At 42.2% G+C, this 24,838-nt stretch overlaps 1 protein-coding gene across 1 annotated transcript in view; it reads right to left on the reverse strand.

Moving 5' to 3' along the window:
* VAPB (VAMP associated protein B and C) overlaps positions 1-24,838 on the reverse strand; it is a 43,556-nt gene that overhangs the window by 1,580 nt on the left and 17,138 nt on the right. The window contains exons 2-5 of the mRNA XM_065414993.1: positions 24,628-24,780; positions 8,779-8,882; positions 4,347-4,427; positions 2,292-2,465 (exon numbers count right to left, since the gene is read on the reverse strand). Of these exons, the coding sequence (XP_065271065.1) occupies positions 2,292-2,465; positions 4,347-4,427; positions 8,779-8,882; positions 24,628-24,780 (512 nt within the window). The remainder of the gene's footprint in view (positions 1-2,291; positions 2,466-4,346; positions 4,428-8,778; positions 8,883-24,627; positions 24,781-24,838) is intronic.

Genomic DNA, 24,838 nt, shown 5'->3' on the forward strand with positions numbered 1-24,838 from the left:
ATGGAATAACCTTGAATTATGAAGTAGCAATTTTTCTCAGGTACTTGAGCAAAGTATTTCCATCTTTACTTTCCATATACATGCTAATATTAAATGACATCTCACTGATACTACTGGGAATTACTGGCACACGTTGTCCTACAATCTTATCCGTGCTCTTGATCTAAGAAGAGTCAGGTTAGTGATTGGATGAGATACCTGTATTACAGCTGCTGATGGAGGAGCTTTAATTTTAATTGGATACAGTATTCATTACTTCCTGACCTAAACAGTTGTGTACCATGTCAGAAAGACTGTATTCAGGGGTGGATAAAGCGAGCCCTTTGTGCCCATACCATTCAAGTATCAGAAGGCTGGTGTTAGGCTCTAGTTGAATGTCTCTAACACTGTTCATGGAATTACAAGAGGCGTGAGTGTCAAATAGTTGCAACATGGAAGTAGACTCAAGTTTGGGAAAATAAAATTAAGCTATTCTTTCAAAAGGGCATTTTTTAAAAATTAAAATAAAATTCCTAAAACTTCAAAAATTCACAGAGCAAGTTGGACATTTCCTTACTTTTGACTTATGTTTTTTGCATTTGCTCATTCCAACAGGACGTTCAGTCTACAGCACTGCTCCTTAGAGCTGTGGAGTTTTGCTTTTCTTTTCTTTTTTTTTTTAAACTAGAGTCTTTATACCACTTACTATTTGCCAAATGAAGCAGGTCACAGATAGTTAAACGTTTTATAGTTCATGTCTTAGGCACTGAAGGCCAGATTCTCAGACAAGTTAGACACCCAATTTGCATGCACAATTAGGTTAAGTAGGAGCTACTCTGCACACAGTTGTGCATCTACTGTATGTTGGAAGATCTGGCACATAGTATAATCTGTTATACGGAGGTACCAATAACTGCTGCTGTACTGCTGCAAAACCAGACATTTCTGAAGGGAATTTCTGAAGGCAGGCCTAATACTAGTCATGGAACTGACAATATGGATCTACGTTCATCTTAAAGAAAATGGAGAGAGAAAACTATTATGAAGGCTGGTGGACACGAGGACTAAGAATATGTATTAAGGTTTCAAAACTCTCTACAAGATTTTAACAGAACACTTTGCAAACGTTTGCAGAGACCATCTGTGCTGCGAGCCTTCAATATACTGTACTGAAGAATATTGCTTTACTGCTACATGTGGACAGTCCAGATCCACAAAGGAAAATAAATGAACAAACCAAGTTCTGACCCATGGAACCCTGGCCTGCCACGTTGCACACTATCCTCCAATATTGGCTTCAATCTTCAGTGATTCTTCATGGGTCTTTGGTTAAAGCAAAAATCAGATCATGCTTTCCCCTTATAATTGAAATAACTTAAAGGAAAGGCTCAGCATAGCAGTATGAAAAATCCATAGTAAGACGCACACTTAACTTTAAGTACTATGAGAAATGTATTTAAGAAAGATTTATTTTTGAAAATCATATGGCATTTCAGACAGTCATCTTGTGAGACCCGGGCAAAGCGAGGGCATAATGAGAGACTAAACCAGCCTCTAGCATGCTTTAAGAGACATAAAAATGGAGGAAAAACAAAACAGATTTTAAATGGTAAAGATTTATTTCACACTTAAATGAATATTAAAGCAGGATGAACGTACAATCTCTTTCAATGTAGCTGTGTCCCATATTACTATTTTCAGCTTTATAGCTACTTCTAGGCCTAGATCTAGAGAGCAATTAAAAACTGATTTTAAAAAAGTACTTCAAAACAGTGACAAGTGGTTCTTATATACTGAGCTTTCATATTGCTGGGCTGGTCAAGGCACGAACCAGTGGTCCTCTTGCACTTCGGCTAACAGTTTAGAGTATGCATTTTAATAGCTTTGGACATTATGAGTGGGATTTCCAAAAGTGCTCAGTATTGGCCTAACTCTGTTCCTGCTGAACTCAGTTTTAAAACTCCCAACTGATGTAGATGGGAGCAGACTTTGCCCAATGCGGACTACTTTTGAAAATTCCGCCCTAAATTCCTTCTACAAAAAAAATAAAAAGAGGGGAGAAGAAAATGAATCATTTTGGGTCACTGTCATTTCACTTTGCCAGGCTGTATGCTTCAGACTTCAGCTCATGCCCCAAGAGTGCATGGATTTATGCACTTCATTTTGATTGCAAAAACTAAATTTGCAGATAAGAATTTGTGTTCTCCTTACATGTGTAACTAATGCTTAAGTACCATGGCCCATGCAACCACTCCCACCCACAAAGAGGGCTTCAAACTCAAATGGGCAGAACTCAAAAGAAAAATCTTTACCTTAAACTGTTTATTCTCCTCCCGTAACCTCTGAACTTCTACTTGAAGCCTCTTATATTCTTCCATTACTTTCTTAACTTCAGTGTCATCCAAGGAAGAACTTATTGATTTAGACATTACAGAGGATTCTGTCTTTGCAGTTGTGGATATAATTTTATTTATTTCTACATCATGCTGTCAAAAAAAGGACAGTGATCTTAGGGTGATTATTAAAAAAAGAAAAAAACCACACCTTATATTGAGAGAACTATTAGATAACTACTCTGCATCCCTGAACTGTGCCTATCTTAAAAAAAACAAACCTTAAATTTTCTTTCTGCAGCCTTTATTTCCATTTCCCGGTTTAGGGCAAAAGTCAGAGCAGCAGCAGCAGCAAATCACAGACAGGGAGATCCCTAGACCAGGACTCTGTCTCTCACAGTGAGAGTGCGGGGGGGGGGGGGGGGGCTGGGACACTCACGTTCTGTTTTGCTGTTTGCTCTCCCACCCCCACCGCCCCAATTCACTAACAGAACCTGTTTAGGAGGCATTAGTGCCACCATGAGTCTGAGCAGAAGGGAAGCATGGAGAGCACAGAATGGCAAATGGCTGCTTCCTATACATGCTGAGGAGCTGGGGCAGCATCTCTGCCCAAGCTGCACCTGGCCCATTGCCAGGAAGCCACCTCTTTACCCTGCTGTACATCTGAACACCCTCACTACCCTCAGGTGGCCACCACTTCTCTACCCTCCTATACTTCTGTAGGGTAGAAGGGGGAAAACCACCCTTCAAGCCAGTTTAGAGAACAGGAGTTGATATTTTAAACAACACTCATTTGTAATAAGGATGTAGGTGGAGAAACAATTCCCTATTTGCCATTCCAAATAGGGGCCTGGACAGAAGGATCTCAGGGATTTCTTCCCACACCCTTCCCTTTGAACTTCTTGCATATTCTGAACTTTGGTACACAGAGCCAAGCCCTCGTGAAAAGCACAAATACTGGTAAAAGCCTTGTCACAAGGAATACAGGTTATAAGAATAAACAATAGGATCTTGTTGCTACTTATGGTCTATTTTGTCCTAATGAGTTTTAGGGATTAAAGAAAAACCAAAACTGCAACTTCACGAGTGATGTTCAGACATATCAGGTTGCAAGTTTCACATAAATACAGGGCCATATTTCCCCCACCTCCCAAAGAGTGTGCATACAAAAGTGCATTGGCCTGACACATGTGCACATAAATCTGAGCGTGAATGTGCACAATGTGGGGTCTGCACATGCAGATTATTACAAGTCTGGTCCACAGGTGCACAGAAAGAGGTATAAAAGCGATCACAGAAGGCGGGCCAATTGTAGGGCTTGTTACAAATACGTAATTGTAATTGCACTAGCTTGAATGCAAGGGAGAACAGTCTGCTCTTGTGCTTCCTGTACATGAGGTGAATGCACTGGATACACATTAACAGGTAGATCTTAATTAATCAATTCTGCATTTGAGGAGACTTATTTCCATCATGAATTAATCAGTACCTTCTCTGCCCAAACAAGAAACAACACAGCTCAGCTCCTAACCAGCAGGGATCCCATGCCACAATTGCCATCTTTGCACTTGACCCCTTGGCTAGCCTTCTACTTTTAAAACACCATTTCACTCTCAGGAAACCCCATCAGATCAGGAAGAAGGTAAACTGGAAGGGCAACACGTGGAAGCTTGTACTGCTGACGCTTGTGTTGTATCTGCTCTGGGGATAAACAGAGGACTTCTGGGATATCAAACAGCACCTTTAACAAGGCTTTTTTTTTTTTTTTTTTTTTTTAAATGCCATCTTTCATTAAGGAACAAAGATAAATCCCAAATCCACTGAGAAATAATTTTAGTAGTTTTGCTGCACTTCTGTTGTGCAAATTAACTTCTAGTTGGATTAAGCAGCACAAAGATTCTAATTAGTGTGTTTTTTTCCTAAAGGGGATGTTATAGGGTTGCTTATAGAGTTGGTCTGTATGAACATGCATTTTTATATGTTCTAGCTGTGGTATTAAGTTAAATCGCCCACCACATTGTTGAAAATACTCACAGGTTTATCATTTTCTGCTGGTAGCTCAAATACACATCTAAGTTTAGAATCCATGAGTTCTTCTGGTTTTGCTTCTTTCCACTAAAATTTTAAAAATAATCCAGTCACAATCAGGCTTATAGAAAAGGTAATGTAATTTGATTCCTTGTTGCACTGTCTGGTTCAGAAAAAAACACTTGGTTTAAAAGTACTGGGTGTTTATCAGCTCAAGGCTTTCAACAACAAGTGTTTTACTTCCACTCCGCCAAGCATATAATTCTTAAGGTGATACTTGTTAAAACTATCCTGAAAGGGATAGGAAGGTACAAAATAGGACTCTCTAGAGGTGCTGTAAAAATTCATGGCATTCAGAAATTTATATTGAGAATTTGTACAAAAATGAAAACTACCTGTAATACACTAATTTGCTCTAGAGGGTCAGATGCACAAACACTTCTCAGGGATATCTACAGTCTAGATCAAACACAAGAGATGCAAGGAGAAGGCTCAGAAGAAAGGTGAAGTTACCAAAAACAAAAATAATAATCCAATTCAGGAATGTTCGCATTCTTACAAATGCACAGGCTGTACGGATTAAACAACAATTTATTAACAATATCAGTGATTTGTTTTCTAGTTTATTTCAAATGGGGTGTTCAAATCCCTTTTAGAACTGTGTCCATTTCCTCAAAATAAGAACCGATTTCCCATCGTTCACTGGTAAATTCAATTTCATGTTGTGATGGGGGAGTTTACACCACAGCAGAAGGGAAGGGGTTAAAAGCAACCTAGGGAGGCTGTGCAGGGAGCAGCCAATTGTGGAAAGGCCACATGGAGCAGCCAATCAGGGCCCAGCAGGCTTACATAAAAGGAGCTGTAGGGCAGGAGACAGTCAGTTGATGCAGGGTGCCTGAGGAGAGAGGACGGTGTTCCTAGCTGGCTGCAGGAAAGTAGCACATTGTACAGAGCAGTTGCTGGCAGGGACCGAGGGAAGCAAAGAGGGTGCTCCTGGCTGGAAGCCCTCAGAAGAGGGTGAAGAAGCTGCTAGTGCCTTGGGGAAGTGGCCCAGAGAATTGAAGCAGCTCTGGCAGATAAGTTAAGGAGAGGCAGCAGGAGGCTGCTATCCCACAGGATCCAGAACCCAGAGTAGTGCCTGGGCCTGGGTCCCCCCCGCCCCCCACTCGCCACTGGGGAAGTGGCTGCACTATAGAACTGGGAGATACTCACTCTTCCCCCCCCTCTCCCCAGAAGGGGGAAAAACACAGACAGCCCTCCAGTCATGTCACTGAGTCATGAAAAGGACCTGTCTCAGCCCAGGAACCACAGCATCTACAGGCAGAGAAGGCACCAGGAGAGAGCATGCAGGTTGAGAACTAGTCCCTAAGACAGCCAGCAGGAGGCACTGTCACTCTGGTAAGTGAACTCAGTCACACATGTTCATACATATATTTGTTAGTTACCTGCTGAAGTCCAGTGTATTCAGTGCTGCATAGGTGATACAGCCCTTATACCATCTAAGCAGACTAACAATACACTTCTGCAACACTTTATGTTCAGGGTTACAAATCAGAAGTTCTTGCCTGATATAAATGATAACCCATAATTGAAGTGGCTGGCTCACAAGAATGTTTTCTAGCTACGAAGGTCCACAATTATGTGTGTGGAGTGTTCACACACTTCTCTTCTCCTTTAATGTATTTTTGTTAGTGAGATATTTTAGATTGGGATGGGCAAACTTTTTGGCCCGAAGGCCACATTGGGGTGCGAAACTGAATGGAGGGCCGGGTAGGGAAGGCTGTGCCCCCCAAACAGCCTGGCCCCTGCCCCCTATCCAACCCCTCCCACTTTCCGCCCCCTGACTGCCCCTCTCAGAACCCCCCACACATCCAACCCCCCCTGCTCCGTCCCCTGACTGCCCTGCCCCCTATCCACACCCCTGCCCTGACAGGCCGCGGGATCCCACCTCCTATCCAATCCCCCTGTACCCCCCGCCTCTCCCCGAACCTCTGCCCCATCCCAACTGCCCCCTGCCCCCTGACTGCCCCCCAGGACTCCCTGCCCCATATCCAACCCCCTGGCCCTGGCCCCCTTACCATGCCACTCAGAGCAGCATGTCTGGAGGCGCGCCTCCTGGCCAGAGCCAGGCGTGCTGCCCAGCGTGAGCGTGCAGCCTGCTGCCCAGAGTGCCACCCACGCGGTGGCATGGCTGTGGGGGAGGGGCCGGGGGCTAGCCTCCCTGGCTGGGGGCTCAGGGGCCGGGCAGGACAGTCCCACGGGCCAGATGTGGCCTGTGGGCCATAGCTTGCCCACCTCTGTTTTAGATAATCAGCACATCTCAATACCCGGCAGATTGTGGCCCACCCGCATACAGTCTGAGTAAGGATTTGACCCAGGTAAATAGCTGAATTGTTCTGTCACTTTTCTGTTGCTGAAATCAGGATTCTCTTTTGAAATTGTTGGCTGGCTGTTAAGTGTTGAAAGCTTTAGAGGACTCTTGAAATCTGTCACATCTGTTTATCCAGAATAGGAAGATATCTGTACTGTGGTAACATACTGAAGGACTGAGGGAGTACTGGAGGAAGAAAAAGTTATGTTGGCCTGGAGAGTTCTGGAAAATTGAAACACCCCTATAGGCTCCATGATGTGGAGATAAATTTCTGATGATATAAAATAGTGCATAAAAATCGAAGTTAGAGATGGAAAGAGAGCTATTTGATTGATTGGTAAATCTCTCTGCCAATGCAGGAATGTTTCTAACCAGGTAGAGGCTATTATTTCATCTAGCCTCCTTTTAAATCGTGCTAAACCAAGGGGCTTCAATGACTTCCTTTGGAAGCATGAGTTCTGGAGTGCTTAAAGGTTTAGAGCCTGTGAAACCATCCAAGAGGGTGACATTGCAGACACGAGTAAGATTATGTGACAGTAAGTCATCTGTATGGTTTTCTGGCCAGTCTAATAAAGACAATCTAAGATCAACCTAGTTATCTTCATAGAACTACACACATCTGTTCTGTTCTACTATGCGATTTCTACTTGTCAAAAGGGTTAGCCTGCCTGCACTGCAAACCCACCACACCCTCACAGAAACAGAGGATGGGAAAAGAGACATCAGTTTCTCAAATAAATATAGAAAAGGGAGTAGTTCTCCAATGGAACCCCTACAAAAACCCTATTACAATGAGCATGCTCTCGCTTAGCTAGCAAAACCACCACTGCATTCAAAGAGAATCAATAAGTACCTTTACAGGGTTTTTTTATTTTAACAGTTTACTAGGTCATGAAATCAAATGTGTAACAAGATGGGATGTGTACCTGCCATTTATTTTTATATAATTTTTTAAAAGTGTACTATTAAAAAAAAAAAAGGCTCAACTAAGGCGATATTTACAAAAATCCTCCTTTTCTTAAAGAAAAGGAGAGACTTGCAGTCATGACTGGAATTAGTTTAAATCTGCTGTCCCTTCAGATGCATTTTTTCGTAGGTGAGTTTATATGAAATATAAGCTTAATTTAAGTGGACAAGAGTTTAAAAGCAGGTGGATAGTGAAAAAGTATATTGCTCAAAAACTATGTTAAATAGCTAGGAGTTTGTGCAAGGAAATATGTTCTCAATAAAGAGTACATAGGTGAAAACACTAAAAGTAGCCTGTGTCAAATGTTTAGTAAAGTAATAAAAATAAGGGTGGAGATGGGTTCAACAGCGAGACTCTTACGATTACAGGAAGTGCCATCAGTGGAGAGACAAGAATACCAGTGAGTTTTTAACGGTCAGTGCTGCTTGCTTGGCTACTTTAAGGAAGCTTGGAAAGAAGCAAACAATCTTATTGCTATATCCTTTGTCCTTCCTCACCCCAGCCTCTACCTACCTCCGTTTTCCTCATTTATAACCCACTTAATGCTGTACTGTAAGATCTCTGGGGTAAGGGCCACATATGGGCAAATAAACAAGGGAAAGGATAAAGAAAACTCTACAATACTAGAAAAGATCCTGGTTCCCACCGGAAAGGCGGAGGCTGGTCTAGGGAAGTCCTACTGTACATTGAGAGACTCCGGCTTGAGGGAAATGTTTCATAGAGCACAGGAGAGGCAAAACAAAAATCAGACCATTAGCCTTGTAGCCCCCCCCCTTTCTTTTTTTCCTTTTTTTTTTAAATTTGGACCCAGCCTGGTGTCCTACCACTGACAGAGCAGCTACCATCTGTTTCTGAGGAAGGCAAGTCTCCCCATAGTGCACCGATCCAATTCTGCAATGCTGAGACTTCTGGAAGAAGAAATATGGGGGTGAGGGTAGATGTCATCACCCTTTAGAGTTGTAGGGAAAACCATGAAGTTGATTAAGTCAACCTACAAGCAATGCTAGAAAAATCTGATTCTGTTCCTCTAAGATGTTCTCTCTTTATAAAATTATATAAATAAAAGGACACAATCTCTATAAATTAGTTTCAATACTTACTACTGCTTCCATATCTGAAGTATCAGCTGGAGCAAACATAGACTGTACCATAAACTTGTGTTTACTTTTCTCGTTAGGGTCGTAATCGAAAGGTTGTAGCATCACTGCAAGAAAAAAAAAAAAAGTTACATTAGAATCACTAATGATTCCCCATGACTATATGGTGTCTTAATAAGTAATATATGAGGTTAAACTGGATTCTAAGTTGCATGCCCTTATGCTGAAATACATTGCATAGATCTGGCTGAAATTCTGAATTCAAAATTAAATCAATAATTTGTGAAAGTTCAGACTCCTCAAACAAAAATTTACATTTAAGAATCACAGCAACTTTCTGTACAAAACCCCAGAAGAATAATGATAGTAACTTGTACACATCAGGAGAATATAGGTTTTATATATGGGAGGTGGAAAGATGTGGAAAAGAGCATCTAGAATGAAGTAATGACCGTGCATTCTGATTACTCATACACCGTATTGCTGACGGGTCTGAAAGAAAACTGCACAGAGCCAGACTAAGACATAAGGCTGTTTTAGAGGTTGAGATTAAAGTTTAAAGAAGCAGGTTCTCTTTGGAATGCTTAAAAGTCTCGGGATGCTATTTTACAGCAGAGATTTTTCACATTAAAAATGTTATATAAATTTTATTTGTTGTAATTTATAGCACAATCTTCCTCAAAACTACAGAAAGGCTTAATCAACTTTGTAATAAGTGCAGTTAGAATTACATTAGAATGCCAAAATTAATGTATTTGAGAATTGATTGTGGAGAATGAGGACCATATCTGCCCTGAAATGTCCCATCCTCCCCCTTGCATTAAAATTTTAATCTGCTAGAGTAATTCAGTGCTCACATTCTGCCTTGCTAATTAAGATCTATGACAGATGTTTTCCTAGCTGCAGCTATGGCTTAAGATACCTTTCTTTGTGCACATATAAAAAAGCCCTTTGTTCTTAATCTTTTATAAGCAGCTCCCAGGAAGTAAGGCAATAGGTACTCAAACTATTTTTCAGGCATCATGGCTCCATGAACCTAGAAGCAACATGAAAGCAGAATGCTTATCACACTAAGCGCTCCATCCTTCTAATTTATGGTACATCATATCTCTAGGCTCTTGCAACGGCACCCACCACTGTAGGGTGAGTGTCTTTCAAAGGGCTGAGGGGCCAATGACAAGAACAAGGTTATGTCTACGCTACAAACATATGTCAACTCAAGTTACGTCAGCAAACAGCCACCACAGTTAGTACATTGCTTGTGAGCATGCATACTTGGGTCCTTGAGTTGGCGACGTGCATACTCACTGGGAGTGCTTGTGCTGACGCAGTGTTGTGCACCATAGGTAGGCCACTATGCAACTTGCCACCGTCCAGTGCACTGACTTGGGAAGTTTTGGCAATACATGATGGGGCAGAAACAAGTCAGGCAGGAATGCATGGGGTCAACTTCCCAATTTGCAACTGTCTCCATCCAATAATAGTATCTGTATCCCATAATTTTCATGCCTTTTTTCAAAATCCCACAAACCCACAAGCCCCTCATCACTGTATGCCATCTGAGACAGAAGCATGGAACCTGCACAAGCTGTCATGAGCGTTGTAAGCACAGGGTACACAATCCTGCAGTATTTGCAGAGCTGCAAGAAGAACTGAATGAGTGGGAAACATGAGGATTCCTTGGAGGACAGATTGCTGTGGGACATGGCAAGAACCAATTCAAAGTTGGTGGTGGTATTCATGCGGCAGCTGCAGATTGGGGAGTGCTCCTTCTGGCCCCAGAAACAAGCACCGACTGGTGGGATCGCATTGTAATGCAGGTTTGGGATCATGAGCAGTGGCTGCAGAACTTTCAGATGCACAAGACCACATTCCTGGATCTGTGTGCTGAGCTTGCCCTAGCCCTCCAGCGCAGGGACACCAAAATGAGAGCTGAACTGATATTGGAGAAGTGAGTGGCAATCCGACTCTGGAAACTTGCAATGCCAGATTGCTACCGGTCTGTCAGGAATCAATTAGGAACCAGGAAATCCACTGTGGGGGCCACTGTCACGCAAGTGTGCGGGGCCATTAATTGCCTTCTGCTATGCAGGACTGCGACGCTCAGCAATGTGCAGGACATAGGGGATGGCTTTGCAGCAGTGGGGTTCCCAAACTGTGCTGGAGCAACAGATGGCACTCATAGCCCTGTTTTGGCACCAGACCACCTTACCACTGAGTATATTCACAGAAAAGGCTACTTTTCTATGGTTATACAGTACAAGCATTGGTGGACCAGGGATTCTTTCACTGACATCAATGTGGGCTGGTCTCAGAAGGTGCATGACACTCACATCTTTAAGAACACAGGGCTGTTCAGAAAACTACAAGCATGGACTTTCTTTCTGACAGGCAGATTACCACTGGTAATGTTGGAATGCCAGTAGTGATCCTGGGGAAGACCCAGCCTACCCCTTGCTCATGAAGCTGTACACTGGCCACCTTGACAGCACCAAGGAATAATTTGACTACTGGCTCAGCAGGTGCAGAACAACAGTTGAATGTGATTTTGGTCATTTGAAGGATCGCTGGTGTTGTCTACTCACAAGATTGGACCTCAGTGAGAAAAGTATCCCAATGGCAATAACTGCCTGCTGTGTCCTGCATGATATCTGTGAAGCAAAAAGGGAAAGTTTCTGCCGGGATAGAGGGCACAGGCGGAGCAGCTGTCTGCTGAATTTGAACAGCCAGACACAAGGGCTATTAGAAGAGCTCAACATGGAGCTGCTACATGGCTCAGGGAGTCTTTGGAAAACCATGTTAAAAATGAGCCAGAGTAATGTGTGGTAGTGTTGTATGCTCTATCTAGCCATGCTCTTGTGTGGCCTGGTAGGAATTGTGTAGTGATTGCTGTACCTGTAGGAATATAACATTGTCAATGCATCTATTAATTTTGTTTGTGACTGATCCTATGAGTTGTGCGACTGTGAAATAACAGGTAATTGACTGCTTTCAGAACTACTGAGCACTCAGCAGCATCCATTATGAACTAATAAAGATGAATTATGTTCCAAATAGTATTTTATTCTGTAACAAATAAGTGCAAAAAAAAATGCAATTTTAAAACAAATACATTAAAAACTAAACATTCATGTCCATTTCAGCTATATATACACACCAACTGTGGCTTTTACAGGTCAGTATATGTGAAGCTGTGAATGTCTTTAATGTTCCCCGCTGTTGAGTGGTAAGAGTAGTGCAGCAACCCCATATGCCATGTGGAACCTTGGGGGAGTGGTATAGGGAGGTCCCGATACCGAGTTCTCAAGGGGCTGCAGAGGGAAGCGAGCCCAGGATTGGTGGACCTGCAGGTTCAACAAAATTTGCAGCATCTGTTTGCTGGCTGAAGAGCTCCACTGCATCCTGATGCATCTCCCTCCCCTTTTCCTGCTGGGATTCCTGGGCCTCTCTCCTCTCTATTCTTTCCTTCGCCAAGCTGGCCACCATGTTCATCCTCCAGGCCCTGTGCTCACAGTCCAATGCAGCATTGGCTTGAAGGATCTTACTGAATGTGTCATCCTGAGTCCTCTTCTTTCTTCTCCTTATCTGGCTCGAGTGTTCTGTGGGAGCGGAGGGGGAAAATCACAAAGGCCGCAGTGGCAGCAGCTGCAGATAAAACACACCGAGGTACTACTGTCAGTGTATTCATTACAGAAAGTGAAACTTAAAATGCTGAACTCACTACCCCTTGCTCCCCTAAAGTGTTAAGCACTACATTCTCACCTCTGCTTTTGCTTGTGTATGATGCCAGTCACAGCAACAGCAATGGGGGGGGGGGGGGGGGGTATGGCCAGGGGTTGACAAAACGAAGAAGGAATTGCTCAGTTGCATGAAACTGAGTATGGGGCAATGACACTGAATAATGGCACCATTTCCCACATGTAGTGGTGATTTTATCTGACAGCTCACTCCTGAGGGTAACAAACGCAGGGACAGCACAGGTGCTGCCGGCGTCCCAAAGCCACCTAGGCCCATATGCTGCTAGCCTGCAATGGTGCCTGCTAAAGTTATCGCTGAGTGGCGTGGGAAAGCGTTCTTCTGTGGAGACAGAAATAAGGCAGATCTCTCTAGAAACTTCTGGCAGAGGATTGCAGGTACCTTTGTGAAAGTTTCATCGAGATCTCTCAAAAGGATTCAGGAGACCTCCCTGTACATAACCAAACTGCTCCACATCTCCCTCCCCCTGCCCTCCCTGCACCTAACACTAGAGGGGAATGAAAAGCAGATAGAAGCTCTACCTCTATTGCTTGTATCACTACCTGTTCTAGAGTGAGTAAATTAAGGAAAAGTCAAAAGATATGTCCTGTTACTTTGGAGATGCCATCCCTGTAATTGAAAGTTTATCTACACCACTTACCCGAGGTTCCTTTCCCTGACCCGGACTTGCCTGTGCTCAACTGGCGGTACTGGCTGGACTGCAGTAGAGTCAAAAACAGGTTCTGGCTTGCTGCACAGCTGGATTCCCTGGTCATCTGTCCCCCATATTCATCCTCTTCCTCATCCACCACCACCTTCTCCTTGCTATTCATGGCAGGGGCCTATGACTTGGGCTTCTCAGAGGTATCCACAATGCTGTGGGGGGATGGATATGATGTGTCTGTCCATTACAGCATGCAGCTCTTTGTAAGAGTGGCAGGTCTGCGGCTTGGCACTGGATCAACTGTTGGCCTCCCTGGCCTTCTGGAATGCCTGTCGTAGCCCCTTGGTTTTCACGTGCACTGCTGCTGGTCCCTGTTGTATCCCTTTTCCTGCATCCCCTGAGCAATCTGCTCGTAGGGGTCTACATTTCCATGGCTGGCTAGGAGCTGTGCCTGCACAGCCTCTTCAACCCCAGGCCCAAGAGATTCAGTATCTCCTGTCTACTCCAGGCAGGCGAGTGTCTGGATCGTGCAGCCAGCATGGTCAGCTGGGCAGTTTCACTCAACGATGGAGACCTGCTAGGTTCGCTCGCCAAGCAGGGCAATCAGGAAAACAAAATTCAAAAATTTGCAGGGCTTTAAAAGGGAGAGGGGCTTCCGGTCTCCATGACCCAGGGCAGTGGAGTTCACAATGATGACCAGAGTGGTCAGCGTGTGGCATTGCGGGACAACTGCTGGAAGAAAAGGTTGACATAAGCAACACAGTATCTACACATGAACTGCACTGAATTAAGTATTTCAACTGCGGCTGTACACTTCTCGGGGAGATGGTGTTAATATGTCAGCATAACGGGGTACTTACAGTGGTGGGACACCAGTTTAAGTGTAGACACATGCACAACTAGGTAGATGTAAACTACTTTGTGTTGACCTTGCTTTGTAGTGTAGATCAGGCTTAAGTTTGTAGGCATGCAGAACATTAAGGGAAGAGGCCCACAGAAAGGATGTGACCAACTCCCGCTAGTTCCATCCAGGAAGAAGAGGTCACTACCTGCCAAGTCACCTTTCCGTGAGTTGGAAGGTGGTGAAGATTACGGGGCAAAGGAACTCAGGAGTCTTAATAAAAAAAAAAAAAAAAAAAAGAAAATTCCCTTCTAAGAGAGTGATTAACAGAGGGGAATCCCTGTGCTTCAATTACTGACAATTTTTAATCACAGCAGTCATCTGGGACCTCTGTTGTTACAAACTGCATTGTGTGTGTCAGATTATCTTGGAGAGAGACTGCTAACAACTATATTTTGATTGCAGCCCATTGGTCAATTAAAATACCACATGCAATTTCAAAAGCAAAAACAAGTTTGAATATGAACACCTAACTAGATGGTGCAGATAGCTCCAAGCTAACAAACTGGAATCCAAAATTAAACTTGCATAATGCCACAATTACAATTATTAACCCGACTAAAAGATACCCGGTGTAAAATTTCAGAAGGTACATTTTATGACCAAAAAGTCCCCCTTACCCCATCATTTAGTTCATGCAGAGTCCCAGAATTAAGTGTACTCTGATCTACTAGCACAGTTTAAAAAAAAAAAGATGAGCCGCTTGTTAGATGAACTTTTACAACTGATATATCCAGCCTATAGCTTTATGTGGATATCTAAAGGTTTTATTACAAGAAAGCTATGTCCAAGGATGTCACTTACTTTAGAGTAAAAACAGCCAAACCAATTTGTTTTCTTAAGTGGACAGAACAACACTAAGGCTATGCCATCACATTCTTACACACAAATACAACACACAGTCTGTTGCCATTAGCAACCGTGTGCCTTTTAAAAATGGTAGAAGGAGCTAGACACTGACTTTTCTTATATGAAGTGCTACATTTAAAATGATTATGAGATGCAGTGAAGTTGAAAACATTTTTTAAAATGTTGGTCAAAATGAAAACGAACTGCGACAGCACTTGTGTTACTGTTACACAATGTGTAACAGACAAGCAGCATGATCATTAAGATCAGTCCTTCCTCCATTGTTGCTTAGCTGTCTTCTCTGCCGCTCGAATCTCTACAGTGGGTGAGGCCTAACGGGGTAGTTGAATACCTATCCATTTATGGCACAAAATTCTGCAGGCCTGTGGTTCATATCAGTTTGCTTAGTTGAGTGCAGCTATAAGCTCATTTAAAAGTAATTATTTCCCAAGGTACAATGTTGAATCTGTTTTGAATGCCAAACAGATAGATTGCGGTTCTGAATTTAATTCACTGCTTCATAACAGCAGGATGCTAGAGAAGGTTTGATGGTGTAAGTGTTGTTATACTTGTTCTTTCAGATCAAAACATGAAAATTATACTGATAGGAATTAGGTAGCAAACTTTGCATATGCCAGATTGTAAACCCAAAATACCTGCCCATATCAGTTTATTCATTCATTCCATTTACACTGTGAGGAGCCAAACTCAGGAACTGAACAGAAAACTTGGGAGCCTTCATTTTAAAATGAATTTAACATGAGTTTCAACATTTCTAATGCCAAACCTATAATAGGAGGAGGCTAGAGCATGGAGCTCTCGATCTGTAAAACTGAATAGTCACAATTTGACAACAACTTTGCAAAATATTCTCAATATTCTGCCACATGTGAGATCTGCATAGCACATGGAGACCAACAGACTGAGGAGCAGAGTAAGTAATTTGCTTGAAGCATTTTGAATGCAATCATTTCCTCTGCTAATACAAATGGTGCGGATTCAGATCAGGTGGGCTCCGGGTGCCGGGTTACTGCAGAAGGGAATACTGTTTTCACAACACATGCCCCGTCTTTTTCCTCTAATGCTGTGTTCACCTCTCTCTTGGTGCAGACAGAGGGATACGGAGTAGTGGTGGGGAGGGAAAATAGCAACTGCCACTTAACCTCTTTTCCTTGCATGGAATACTGGAGAAAGTTAGCGCAGACACCATCAATATTAGTTTATGCTGGTTACTCACTTCAGAGCAAACCTCTCTTCCCCAAAGGGAAGAGGAGGTTTCGAGGCAGCAACCCCAGCAAGGAGGCACTTGAGAAAAACATGCTGTCACAGGGCCAAGAAGCAGTGCAGAGTCCCAGGGGGTTAGTGCATAATAGTTCTGGCCTCAAGCACTTGTCAGGCGATATCAGTGAGCCACCTGCCACAGTCTCACTATGAAGGACACTGGAGAAGACCTCTCATCCAGAGAGCCAGCAAGCAGAGATTTGGAATTCTGAAACAGAGGTTAAGACTTAATGGCTTCTTATGATGCACTTGAGAACTGCAGGAGCACCTTGCTTGTAGGGTCATCTACATCAACACCCCCCTTTCAAGATTACACCAATCTCTGCACAGCATCAGAGGAACTTGACAGAGTCAAGCGTATTAGGAGCACAGTGAAATGTTATGAAGGAAAGGGCTGACCAGGAATTCTCTGGCTTAAATCATCTGTGCAAATTAGGAAGAGGAGGTGGATGAGGCATTTCTAGGACAAATAAATATCCAGAACACAAGACCTGGTAGTAAAGGGGGACTTAATAGGGCAAAACACAAAATTTCCACTAAGTTCTAGGAATGTATTGGGGATAACTTTTTGTTTCACAAAGTGGAAGAAATAACCAGGGGACAGCCATTTTAGACTTGATTCTTGCCAACAGGGAAGAATTAATTGAGAATCTGAAGGTAAAAGGCAAATTCAGGTAGAAGTGATCACGAAATGACAAGATTCCCAGGAAATGGAGTGATAGCAGCAGAATAAGCACAAAGGACTTCAAAAAAAGCAGACTTTAGCAAATTCAGAGAAAACTGGTAGATAAGGTCCCATGGGAAGAAAATCTAAGAGGGAAAAGAGGTTCAGGAGAACTGGCAGTTTGCCAAAGAGACAATATGAAAGGCACAACTGCAAACTATCCTGACAAAGAAAAGATAATAGTAAGAGGCTAATATGGCTCCATCAGGAAATTTTTAATGACCTGAAAAATCAAAAGAGAAATCCTACAAAAAGTGGAAACATGGACAAATTGCTAAGGAAGAGTACAAAAGAATAGCACAAGCATGAATGAACAAAATCAGAAAGGCTGAAGCACAAAATGAGTTACACCTAGCAAGGGGCATAAAAGACTCTAAGGAGAGGCTCTTTAAATACATTAGGAGCAGGAGAAAGATGAAGGGAAAATGTAGGTCCTCTACTTAGCAGGGAAGGAGAGCTAACAGATGATATCAAGGATGCCGAGGTATTTAATGACTAGTTAAGCTTCAGTTTTCACTAAAAGATTTAATGATGACCAGATACTCAACACAATTAATATTAACCAGAGAGAAAGAATACAAGCCAAAATAGGGAAAGAACAGGTCAAAGAATATTTAGATAAGTTAATGTATTCATAGAATCATAGGACTGGAAGGGACCTTGAGAGATCATCTAGTTCAGTCCCCTGCACTCATGGCAGGACTAAGTATCATCTTCTAGACCATCCCTGACAGGTGTTTGTCTAACCTGCTCTTAAAAATCTCCAATGATGGAGATTCCACAACCTTCCTAGGCAATTTATTCCATTGCTTAACCACCCTGACAGGAAGTTTTTCCCGAATGTCCAACCTAAACCTCCTTGCTGCAATTTAAGCCCATTGCTTCTTGTCCTATCCTCGGAGATTAAGAAGAACAATTTTTCTCCCTCGTCCTTGTAACAACCTTTTATGTACTTGAAAACTGTTATGTCCCCTCTCTGTCTTCTCTTTTTCAGGCTAAACAAACCCAGTTTTTTCAGTCTTCCCTCAGAGATCATGTTTTCTAGACCTTTAATCATTTTTGTTGCTCTTCTCTGGATTCTCTCCAATTTGTCCACATCCTTCCTGAAATGTGGCGCCCAGAATTGGACACAATACTCCAATTGAGGCCTAATCAGCGTGGAGTAGAGCGGAAGAATTACTTCTCGTGTCTTGCGTACAACACTCCTGCTAATACATCCCAGAATGATGTTTCATAGTTAGCTTGTGGTCCACTATGACCCCCAGATTCCTTTCCACAGTACTCCTTCCTAGGCAGTCATTTCCCATTTTGTAGGTGGGCAATTGATTGTTCCTTCCTAAATGGAGTAGTTTGCATTTGTCCTTGTTGAATTTCATCCTATTTACTTCAGACCATTTCTCCAGTTTGCCCAGATCATTTTGAATTTTAACCCTATCTTCCAAAGCACTTGCAACCCTTCCCAGCTTGGTATCGTCCGCAAACTTTATAAGTGTACCCTCTATGCCACTGTCTAAATCATTGATGAAGATATTAACAAAACCGGACCCAGAACTAATCCCTGTGGGACCCCACTCGTTATGTCCTTCCAGCATGACTGTGAATCACTGATAACTACTCTCTGGGAACGTTTTTCCAACCAGTTTTGCACCCACCTTATAGTAACTCCATCTAGATTGCATTTCCCTAGTTTGTTTATGAGAAGGTCATGCGAGACAGTATCAAAACCTTTGCTAAAGTCAAGATATACCACTTCTACCGCTTCCCCCCATCCACCACAAGGCTTGTTACCCTGTCAAAGAAAGCTATCAGGTTGGTTTGACACGATTTTTTTTGACAAATGCATGCTGACTGTCACTTATCACATTATCTTCTAGATGTTTGCAAATTGATTGCTTAATTATTTGCTTCATTATCTTTCCGGGTACAGAAGTTAAGCTGACTGGTCTAATTCCCCGGGTTGTCCTTATTTTCCTTTTTATAGATGGGCAAATATAGTGCCATTTTCCAATCTTCCGGAATCTCTCCAGTCTTCCATGACTTTTTGAAGATAATCACTAATGGCTCAGATACCTCCTCAGTCAGCTCCTTATGTATTCTAGGATGTATTTCATCAGGCCCTGGTGACTTGAAGACATCTCATTTGTCTAAGTAATTTTTAATTCAAGTCATTAGGGCCTGATGAAATTCACCCTAGGATAGTTAAGGGAATCGAAGCAATCTCAAAACTTTTAGAAGTTATCTTTGAGAACTCATGGAGGATGGATGAGGTCCCAGAGGGCTGGAGAAGGGCAAACATAGTGCCTATTTTTTTTTTTTTTTTTTTAAAAGCTTTCCTAACTTCTGCCCACTTGAGGTGTTAAAACTAGAAGCTACTCACAACAACAGATTGTGTAGATATTGCAATATGACGACATATACTCTGCTGGGCACCTCAGGAGGGTTTGGATATACCCTTGAACATGGCCAGATTAAGGCATAAGTATAGGTCTAGGGCCTCAGGTCTCAAAATCATGTGATATCAGAGGACTTTAAATTATCAGTAGGAATCCCAGTTAGTCCCATGGAGATGAAGCTGTTCATACTTACAGAGCTATTGTTTCAGACTCTCTGCAGATGCAGGCAGGCATGACTGCATCAGTTACATGTGTTTCACATTCTTGTGGTTCCCTCTGCAACCATTAGTCTTTCAATTTAAAAACAAGTAAGATGAGACTCTGGAGATCAAGACAGCAGCTTCAAAAAAGTGACAGGTTGCTGTTCTGCCCAATTTGAGTCCTGGAGGAGGACAGAGAAATAGAAACAAGGCTCTTCTGTGCAGCAACTGCAAGGCTGATGGAAGAGTAGAGCAGTAGTCAGGAGTCTGGGATGGAGGAAATGAATGCTCTCTTCTCACCACCAACCAGATGACTTTGGGGAGGGCTAAAGTTATCAAGCACCTATTATCCAGAGGCCTATAAGAAAAACAGAATCCCCTAAAGATGTCCACAGACAGCATCCTAGAGGGAATCCTAGCACTGCCCTCCCAGAAAATGAACTAAGGTGCTGGGCTTTCCACCAGGGTGTTTCTCCATGGAAGGGTTGTGCCTCCCCAACCCCCACTCCTTGCCGCATATCAGAATCTGGTGAAATTTTCAAATTTTGACTGCAACTGCAAATAAACCCCATATCTTCATGTGCATCTTTTACAGATTGCACACTCCAGGCAGTTACAAAACCAGAAGAAAGAAGGTCTTTGTCAAAGAAGCAACTCAAAACACACACAATTTTCAAAGTAGTTAAGACTAAATGCCAATCCACTCATTATGCAAATAGCTGCTGATGGTCATTTGCACTCAATTGTCATAATCAGACACACTGTATGTACATGTATGTACTCAGCTTTTTTTGAAAATCTCGGCTACAAGCCTGGAATTGTAGTTAAGTGTGTGCTGATACGGATGGGAATGCTTAAAAATTTTCTGGTATTTAAGTAGTGCTCTGAAATGCACATAAAACAGCCTCTAGAGTTTGGATATTTGCCACACTGTTGGAGAACGGAAAGCTTGATTTTCAACCATTGTAGGTGTGTTAAGGGAGCTATCATGCTAGCTCAAGTAAAGCAGAATATACCGATAATATGACTGGATTCCTCTTATCTGAGAAAAGAGTTATCCGCTTATAAGCTTACATTCCTATGAGACACTTCAAACCATATTGTACTGTTTTAATGCAAGACAAGTGGTAGCATCGGGAAGATAAAACAGCCCCAATTTTAGCTTCAGATAGTAATTTTCTGATAAACTACAATAACAACTTGTCCAAGATCTTTATGCAGTTAGACTTTGGCATTGATCTTTAAAAAAAAAAAAAAATGCAGTGCCACTCTAGTGCAACCAAATGGCCACGTTAAACCTAGTCAGCAGAAACTCAGGAAGATGGAGTAGAGATTGTAAATACAGCCCTATTAGTTTTATTGGCTGGAAGTTATCATCCAAATCGTTATACTCCAATATTTTCTTATTAGATTTTGGAAAATCCAAGTGCTGTTTTATGCCTTACATATGATTTAAATTACACGACTGAAAATACGTTGCTTCAGAAAGCAAACAAGAATGCTATTTTTACTTCTAAAAATTTAGGATACTAATATATGATTATTTTTTTTAAAAAGTGCTTTTTTGCACATTTAACAAATTGAATATATGCTATTTGACATAGCTACTGACAAGTATCAGTGCTGAGAAGCAAAATTATACCAAAGTAAAATATATATGCAACCCTCCCCCCAACCTCTAATTTATTTTGTGTGTTAGCAATCAGTACATCCGCCACCTCGCTACAAGTGTTGCAATAATTACTTATGTATTCATGAAATCAAAATTTGGTGAAGGTTAAAAGTGCTAACACTAGTAACATGCTGCAAGAAGCAGAAGTATTTTTGATGGGCCTAAAATTTTGTTACTTCTCTTGATTTATGAACAAACATGGCTCAGAATATCAATTCAAATCCTGCTTTTTAAACTGCTGTGTGTTTGACAATTAGACAGCATGCCCATGAAGTGGTTTTGAGATTAAACTATTTTAATTGCATATTTTGGAAAATATGGGGGGAGGGGTGAGTTAATGTAGGCAAGATCATGAAAACCAGAATGCAAGATTCAAACAGCAAAGCACCGATTGGCCTTTTCTTTTCCAAACTTTATATTTCAGGCCCTGATCCTGTAAACTGGATCTGTGTAGATGGAGAGTTCCAGACATGAGGGTCTGATTCTAAGGCCAAAAGGGATTACTAATAATCTAGCCTGACCTTCTGCATAACATAGGCCACCTAACTTCCCCCAAATAATTCTTGTTGAACTACAGCATATCTTTTAGAAAAACATCCACTCTTGATTTACAAATGGCCAATGACTGTGAATCTACCATAACTCTTCGTGAATTGTTCCAGTGATTAATCACCTGACTGCATGATGACCTTACTTAGTGCAGTTCACACTGTTTAGGCTCTATTTAAAGTATTAAGGCAGGATGGAAACTGGTTTGCCACCTTTGGTGCTTGGTTCCGATATTGCAACTAAACCAACACTTGGCAAGATGGCGACTAGCAGCAGTAAATTCTACACAGGCTTCTCCCAACAGACTATTTGGAGGCAGGTGGAAACCCCCAAGGGGTCCAAATGGCCATGGATAAGGCCCCAGAGCCCAATTTCTTCCCAGACACAGGTCTCTGCTTGAGGGCCAAGAGCCTCCAGGGGATACTGAGGATGGTAGGTAGTGGAAAGGGAATAATGATGTTCATGGCACAGCTGCGACAGGTTGGAGTCAACTTCTGACCAAGGAGGGAGGACTGTTGCCATCGATGCCACAGATTGATGTCTGGAGCCTGGAGATGGCAGTCCCAGTGAGATCATGGTTGGCACCACACAAAAAGGGATGCAGCAAACCAGAGGAACTCACGATAATGCATGCTGGGATGATACAGTTACAGCAGGTGCCAGTACTGAGTGAGAAGTACCTTGGATAGCCGGCGAAGCCAGTGCTCCGAGACTCACCAGATCCATGCAACACCATGCTCTGAGTGTCGCTAGCCTCTGTTTGCCAGAAGTTGGGCATGGATGACAGGGGATGGATGACTTGATTACCTGTTCTGTTCATTACCTCTGAAGCACTTGGCATTGGCCACTGTCAGAATACTGGGCTAGATGGACCACTGGTATGACCCAGTATGGCCGTTCTTATACCATGCTGCCGCATAAGCCTCCAGCATAGACAGTACCAGGATAGTCTCCCACACCACTGAACTAAATGGAGCCACTTCAGGGGCTAGTGTCCATGGGGCCAGCACTGGAGCTGTTGGTCTCTTTTAAGCAGATGACTGCCTCGGAGAGTACCATGGCCTTGAGTGCACTCTTGTGTTCTTGCCCAGAAGCTTCCTGGACTTTGGTGCCAGGGATCTCAATCTCCCAGATTCTGAGCATTTAACACAGATTCCTGACATGAGACTCCCTGAGACACCTCAGGCAACCGGCAGGTCGCTCACTGGCATCAGCTTCTTGCAAGAATTGCAAGGCTTGAAACCCGGTGTCCAAAGTACCCAGCAACAGGAACCAAAAAAAGTGTTCAAAAACACTTTAAAGAAAAACTTATGTCTATAACAAACAGTCTAAACTACTAAAACACTACACAAATGAGAAAAAAAACTTGCAACAGCAAGACACGTTCCAACAACTGTTAAGGGCAATAAGAAGGAACTGAGAGGAGTCACGGCAACTCTGTCCTTTATACCTTTGCGTGGTGGCACAAGACAGACGATGGTGCATGTGCCGCCCTGACAGGTCCCACTGAGGGATAAATCTCCGACAACTGTGCACTTGGCACGCGCACACACATGCACACACACGCACACCCCTGAGGTGGAATATACATGTAATCACTTGAAAAAACTTGGAATTTAACTACCCAATTTGCAGCCATTACAATTAGGACATGCAATTCTGAGTCAATGCATATAAAACTCAGATATAAAAAAACTGCATGAAAAACCCATGCATGTAGTTTTAAAGCTTATTTAAAATAAATAGTCACTAAAAACTGACTTAGTAGAACTGATTCAATAAGTATCTCCATATATTTTTATAAGCACTGAAGACTATACTATCATGTATAAATAGGGTTAATATTTTATTGCTAAGTCATAGCCACATATTCCTCATTCCAGGAATGAAACTGCCATTGAAATCTAAGAGACTGGTACAATTATGCCCCTCTTAAAGTGTAAAAGCTTCAAAAAAGGAGCAATAATCGGTGTGAAATCCACAAAACTGAAAGAGAAATTAAGTCAAATTCTCCACTACTATTGTGATACTAGGTTTATGGAATATTATCTGACTGTTCCAATAAATCTGCAAACGTTAGCAAAATAGCCACAGAGATGTAATTTAAAGTTAAACACATTTATCTTGCAGGGCCAAATTTTTCTCGGGGTTGCAGTGGTATAATTAAATAGTTACAAAACCCTCCAATTTCAGTGGGAAATATATTCAGCTGCGTAAACTTACAGTATACCAGTCTGCTTTGTCTTTTTAGGATTGCTATAATTCAGTTACCAAACTTCTGCGGATTTATGCAAGTTAAAAATTCAGCTATCACTTCCCAATAAACAGACAAGTGAATAAATCCATTACCCTTTCCCCCTCACAAAGTAAAGTCTTATTTTTTAAAGTTTTTTTTAGTGCCAAAGCACACCTTGCATTTTCAGGGAGTCCAAAATAAGTGCATTCTGAAAGTAATTATTTGCATTGTTTACATTGATTTGTTTTTGCTTTTATCAAAATATAAAAGATTTAAAAATTATGCCACCAGCAATAAGTAGAGGTTTATGAAACAGTTGGTTTTTCATGGAGATAAAATAAATAAGAAATCATGCTCTCCTGCTTGTCTCTCCACTTTCCCAGTACACCTCTACCCCGATATAACGCAACCCGATAACATGATAAAGTAGTGCTCCGGGAGGGAGGTGGGGCTGTGCACTCCGGCGGATCAAAGCAAGTTTGATATAACACGGTTTCACCTATAACACGGTAAGATTTTTTGGCTCCCAAGGACAGCGTTATATCGGGGTAGAGGTGTATATATTAAGTTCACACAGTGTTCTGAAAAAAATCACTGATTTGATGAGACCAGCTTCAACTACAAAACAAGCCATTTTGAATGACTTACCAGAAACATTAATTGATGTTCCTGCATCAATAATTCCACTGTTAGGCCTTACACAGTATCTGCGTGGTGCTGTAGTTTTCACTTTGAAGCACACATTTCTGTCTGTAGGATTACCAAGTTTCAGGTTTGTGGTGACAACATCTGTGAAAGGACCTGCAGAACACAGCAAAGAAGATTTTAAATTAAATTAAAAATACTCTCTAAACTTTGA

Source organism: Emys orbicularis, chromosome 12 (genome assembly GCF_028017835.1).
Source record: "Emys orbicularis isolate rEmyOrb1 chromosome 12, rEmyOrb1.hap1, whole genome shotgun sequence".
Lineage (NCBI taxonomy): Eukaryota > Metazoa > Chordata > Testudines > Emydidae > Emys > Emys orbicularis.